Raw genomic sequence first — 6,443 nt, forward strand, 5'->3', positions numbered from 1 at the left:
CTTATATATGTTTTTTTTTCTTCTTCTTCATTATGTATTTTTTGGCTTAATCGATTTATATCATCAATTTAAATGTCCTGGTCCAGAAATGACTAACCACCTGATCTATTTTAATAGATGCTGCTTGGTATTGTTTTTGTTTTGTTTTTTCATACTTTTTCTTTCTCCTAATTGTACAGATGGAGTCTGGAGGTACAGTCCTGAGCACCAACTGGATGGATGTAGCAAAGAGAACAGTGGAAATGAACCCTCCAGACAATGTTGAATTTAAGAAGTTCTAACTACTCCATGGTACTAGTTCTTAACTGCATTTTTGGCATACTACTTTTGGCAATTCTTTCCATATATGCGCATCTGGAAGTCGTCGTTTCTTCTGGGGTCTGTGCCCATCATTCGGCTTCTCTGATGTAGTGGATCTGTTCTAATGTAATCTCCCCACGTCAGTGTGTGGACACATGGTCAACTAAGTCTGCCACGGCTCACGACCAGCTGGAGTCAGTCATTTACATAATCTGTTGAATTTTTAAAAAAATAAATAGACTTTGATAAAACGAAAGGTCCAGTTTAAAGCAAGACATAAACGCAGATTTATGTGACTCTCTTTCTCCGAACATACCATAAATAACTATTATTTTATGCTCCTAATCATGTCTTGGCTCTGTTGTTTCTCTGCACGCTTGACACACGTGACGTCAACGGCAATACTACTCAACACTGATTGACCGACTGCACTGGCATCTGTTTGACCGAGTCCGATTTCTTCATGTGATTCCAGCTTCAGTGTAAATAAAGGAATAGCTGTTTGGCACAGACACACATTACGGTGTCATAATTAATGGTCTGTATTCTGTGGAAACTATTTTGGACAAGTGGGGAAAAAAATCAAGTTGTTGGTCAGAAAACGAGGAGGTGTTGAGTGTTGATCTGTGGATTAAGATCGGGTCATGGATCCTGTTGCCCAGTGATGTCGCACTTATTTTGATTAGATGACAAATGGGCCGAACCGGTACAATCATAAGTCCGCAAAGAAGTGCAAGTATCTTAGATACATCTTCATATTTAATCAAATATAATTTCATATCCTGTATTTTTTTATTTTCAAAATGGTCTCCCGCAGCTGTGACTCTGTAAAGAGGCGTTCTGCTAAAGCAAGAGAGTATTAAGGTGATACGGCGTTTTGTGCAAAGATAGGTCGAACATTTTGGCTTAGGTATCGGATCGGTCGGTTGTTGTTTCTGTCAACGTTCGATCCGGAAATCTTGACTGATGTCCGAGTATGGGCTCGAGCCATCCCTAAAGAAAATGCAAGTGTATTTGTATTTTGTCAGTGTAATAGCTAGCTTCGCGTTATTTTGACTTGTTATTTAACCATCTCTATCTCAAGAAGGAAATGGGGAAAAAATCCTTCCGTTAGCTGAGATTTCGAGAAAGCGGTACGTAGCTTCGAGCAAGACATCACTACTTGTATAATGAGGTTTTGCAACCAAGGTTATGCGGACGAGCATCTTTTGGTACAGTGGGACGTCATCACGTATTTGAAAATGTATTTCTGCCATTTTTTCGAATGTATGTCACGATGAAACCGGGATGGTTGAGAACACCAAACGATTCAAAACCAATACTCGAAAAAATGCCCCTAATTTTATAGCGGCCAAGTGTGTTAACGTGAATAGCTCCATTAATATCGTCATTGTGGCGGCACGTGAAAGGTTACATATATAAAAGTTTATTCAGTGATATTGCACTTTACGATCATTTATTTTCTGATAAAAAAAACACATTTTGGTGAAACCTGTCAGAGGGGTGTGTACAGTACATGGTTTTGACAGAAGTACGAGAGTCGGAATAAAAAAAATAAAAACACAAGCAAATATAACTCTGTAAATAGCGATACAAAACAGAGAATAAATCGGGCGCTACTGATTGGTCTCTAACATATTGTCAACAATCTTAATTCTTTTTCTTTGAAATGTCTAAAACCAGGACTACAGTACAGAACGGTGCTTATACAGGGTGCTATGAAGTATAATTTATATGTAAAAAAAAAAAAAATTAAAATGAGATAAGAAGTTGACCTAGCAACAGGTTTTAGTCATTTGGCGTCCCACAAGGAAGACAACTCGTGTTGATTGATTTTCATAGTGATAACCCTGGAGTAACTGGAGGAAAACGAGCTTCTTCTCAACTTAACTTAGAATCTACAAAAAATCCTTTTTTTTCCAAAACACGATACACCGTTGTTCATCAAAGCTTTTATTGCACGATCCAGCTACGCAAATTGAACGCCCTCTCCACCCGAGTGCTTTAGCGAAAGTGAAAGTAGTCGGACTGTAAATGTTGTTCGGTTAATGTAAAAAAAAAAAAACAATTCATCTCTCCTCCCTTCTTATATCTTTTTACATCCTCACAAAACGGGGTGGCACTTAGACAAGACCAAGGATGCGTGCCACCCACCAGTTGCAGGGCATGATGACTCTGCAAACGACCCTGCATCCTCTGTAGTGGTAGGGCCAGGGGTGGTAGCCTCCCAGCGGCTCACAGATCCTCTGACAGTGAGTGTAGCTGCGGCGACACTCGGAGCAGCACACGCCCTCGTGGTCCAGCATTGAGTTGATGTTCATGTTTTCCCTCTCGCCCTCCAGAGCTCTCTGTGAGGAAAACGAATGAGAGTGGTGTGAGTGACGGAGGCCTTCGTTGTCTCCTTGTCGTATTCAATTCGATGAGGTCTGTCCTCGACGGCAGAGAAAGCTTGTTTTAAACAATTTGGTTTTCAGTTGTTTTCTATCATGCTATTGGTGGGGGGGGGGGCAGCAAACTGAAATACTATCGAGAACTTGACAACATGTACTGTATATTTTCATCGGTACAAACCACTGTATGAGTTGCCGCCACCTAGTGACCGATATCAGCTGATACCGATATACGCAGCCGTTTGCGGCACACCAGTGGTATTATTGTTATCGAAAAGAGTCAAGGGGGGAAAAAAAAATGCAAAATTATAACTCAAAACTCAGCTTTGTACATTTAATGTGCTGTATCATAACAATAATTCACTTTCGCGAAACCAAGGCATTGCGTTATCGGCTTTTCAGTACCGGAGGAAAAGATGGCAACGATTCTTATCAATATTTATAGTTAGGCTAGTCCCTTTTACTTGTTCGCATTAAAGAGAGTGTTATCTGCATATAGGTGTATTTTTGCTGGAAAAGATTCCACCAAAATGATTTATAATTTTTATTTTTTCTTCTGTCTTCTAGATGAACACATCAAGTACGATCTGCTCGGTAACATCGGAAACGTCGGAAAATTCTTGCTCGGTGTTTGAAAGAAATAAGGGATTATCGTAAGGATGTGTGGCCCAAGAATGAGGTCAGGTTGTAGGTTACGTGTCTTTGCGAAAGTCTGTGTGTTCAGCGGAGCAAAAGGGCCACAAAAGAAGAGTAGGGGGAGGGAAGAGTCTTCTGGAATTATTCATAGCCTGTCAGCCTCGATACAAAGCTTTGGACAGCCGCACACTGAAAATACACACAAACACTCTCAGATTCGCGGAGACAATCCTTGCCTCAGCACCCGTGACCTTGTCATCTGCTGCAGCTTGCGCAGCTGTGAGAGACTCCACGTCGGGCCGCGTTTCTCAGATCTGATACGGCGCTCGTAAAAAAAAAACAGCAGAATGCGAACACAACGCGGAGAGAAAGCACGGCTTAACGTTAAAGCACGGGACTCACCTGGTAGGGGTTTTCTGGGTTAAACTCTGCCTCCACGTCCTCCTCTTCTTCCTCCTCGGCCGTCTGCCTGCGGCTAATGGCTCTCCTCTTCCTCTCTGCACCTTCACACCACAGGGACTTTTACTGACGGCTAATTAGGCAAGTGCGGCTTAGCTTCTGATCGTAGAAACAATGTTGTAGGCAAGTGCGGCTTAGCTTCTGATCGCAGAGCCAAAGACGTCGAAACAATGTTTTGGTGTCTTTTTGTTTTTTTTTTACATTATTTACAGTTGTAAAGCATGTGGCTTTTACTCTTGAGATGACAAATTTGAGATCAGCAGTCCCCAACGTTTTTTGGTGCCATGGACCGATCGGCCAGTAGGGGGCGATACTGCGGACCAGTAACACCGTGCCGATTATTGGAGGATAGTTAGTTAGTGGTTGGATTCTCTTTTGAATCAAGTAAATTAGTAAAAATGAAGTACATTTTTCGTTGTTTCCCACTGCGGCCCGATAACGAATGACCTACGGGCCAGTACCAGTCCGCGGACCTGGGGTTGGGGACCCCTGTTTTAGATGATTTTAAATACTACGTTACGTCAATCCCATACAACAGGTAAATTCTCTAGATACCATGTCAGTACTTTATGTTTGAGAAATATAACGACAGCATTATTTCCAACTTCTTTCGAATTCGGTTTCCTTACTGGGTCTGTAGGTGGGGCGGAGCCAGTAGATTGGCAGGTCTCCACACAAGTCCTTAATCTTGGTGCTGAGAAAACCAGTGTCTGAGATGGGTCTGCCGGCCGCCACCCATATAAGATTATCTTCGAACTTGGCCGGCAATACCTCGTCTTCCTATTAAGATACAAAACAGTTTTGACGTTTTCATCCTTAGCCGGGTTTAGGACTTATACTCAGATGCAACGTATGTATTAAAATATATAATTCACATTTGTTATTTTCCACACTGACAGCCGCTAGAGGGCACGCTAGGCTTGTGCACCAGTATCTGCTACTGCTGTGCTACTCAAATTTACAACCGCTAGAGGGCACTGGAGCGACTTATACTCCAGAGCGACTGGAAAATACGGTACCTTCACTTTAAAACTATTTTTAGGTCACATAAAAATCAATTGACTAACTAGACAAGACAAAATGACTCACCAGACTGAAGGTCATGGATTCCTTGTCCAGAGACTCCACATCAGGCAGATGAGTCTTCATCTGGGTTTTGATAAAGCACTTCTTTCCACCTGTAAATCGAATCCCCGTGATTCCCTAGAATAGTCAAATAGACCAGGAAAAAAAATTAAAAAGAATAACAATAGACACCATCCATCCATCCATCCATCTATCCACCCATCTATCCATCCATCCATCCATCCATGCATCCATCCATCCATTCATCCATCCATCCATCCATCCATCCCTCCATCCATCCATCCATCCATCTATCAATCTATCCATCCATCTATCCATCTATCCACCCATCTATCCATCCATCCATCTATCCACCCATCTATCCATCCATCCATCCATCTATATATCTATCCATCCATCCATCCATCCATGCATCTATCCATCCATCCATCCATCCATCTATCTATCTATCTATCTATCTATCGATCTATCTATCTATCTATCTATCTATCCATCCATCCATCCATCCATCCCTCCATCCATCCATCCATCCATCCATCCCTCCATCCATCCATCCATCCAACCATCTATCCATCCATCTATCCATCTATCCATCTATCCATCCATCTATCCATCTATCCATCCATCCATCCATCTATATATCTATCCATCCATCCATCCATCCATGCATCCATCCATCCATTCATCCATCCATCCATCCATCCATCCATCAATCCATCCATCTATCCATCTATCCACCCATCTATCCATCCATCCATCTATCCATCCACCCATCCATCCATCCATCTATCCATCCACCCATCCATCCATCCATCCATCCATCCCTCCATCCATCCATCCATCCATCTATCTATCTATCTATCTATCTATCGATCTATCTATCTATCTATCTATCTATCGATCTATCTATCTATCTATCTATCTATCGATCTATCTATCTATCTATCTATCTATCCATCCATCCATCCATCCATGCATCCATCCATCCATTCATCCATCCATCCATCCATCCATCCCTCCATCCATCCATCCATCCATCTATCTATCTATCTATCTATCTATCCATCCATCCATCCATCCATGCATCCATCCATCCATCCATCCATCCCTCCATCCATCCATCCATCCATCTATCTATTCAACTTACGATTTCGAAGTCGTGCACCTCCACGGCCTCGTCGGCGCCACTTCCTGTGCTGAATCTCTCCATGTTATTCAGGGAATCGATTTCCATCGAGCCCTCCTCCACTTTTCCATTGATGCTCATGCTGTAGTGGACATTATAGACCTGGACACACACACAGAAAGGGTCTCAGAGCGGCATGTGAGGTATGAGACTCCGGAGTCTCACCCCTCAACCCTCCCTCCTTCTGGTTTACATTCCTTCTTTTCCCAAACGTACCCATAACCTTTCGTCACGCACACATATAAAATGATTCTGTTCCTGTTACACTTTTGGCCGATGCTAACCCCTTTCTGTGGCACCCTTTTCATCGCCTCTTAATGGCATTTTCTAAGACACACACAGAGAAGAGATGCATTTTCACTCACATGGCATCTTGCACCTCTTGC

General features: G+C 42.4%; 1 protein-coding gene across 1 annotated transcript in view; it reads right to left on the reverse strand.

Annotated features, from left to right (window-relative positions):
• Positions 1 to 374: 374 nt before the first annotated feature.
• Positions 375 to 6,443, reverse strand: part of LOC103396242 (chondromodulin) — a 7,782-nt gene continuing 1,713 nt past the window's right edge. The window contains exons 3-7 of the mRNA XM_008334254.3: positions 6,019 to 6,159; positions 4,875 to 4,988; positions 4,415 to 4,565; positions 3,729 to 3,829; positions 375 to 2,648 (exon numbers count right to left, since the gene is read on the reverse strand). Of these exons, the coding sequence (XP_008332476.1) occupies positions 2,424 to 2,648; positions 3,729 to 3,829; positions 4,415 to 4,565; positions 4,875 to 4,988; positions 6,019 to 6,159 (732 nt within the window). The 3' untranslated portion in view covers positions 375 to 2,423. The remainder of the gene's footprint in view (positions 2,649 to 3,728; positions 3,830 to 4,414; positions 4,566 to 4,874; positions 4,989 to 6,018; positions 6,160 to 6,443) is intronic.

Source organism: Cynoglossus semilaevis, chromosome 20 (assembly GCF_000523025.1).
Source record: "Cynoglossus semilaevis isolate Cse_v1.0 chromosome 20, Cse_v1.0, whole genome shotgun sequence".
Taxonomy (NCBI): domain Eukaryota; kingdom Metazoa; phylum Chordata; class Actinopteri; order Pleuronectiformes; family Cynoglossidae; genus Cynoglossus; species Cynoglossus semilaevis.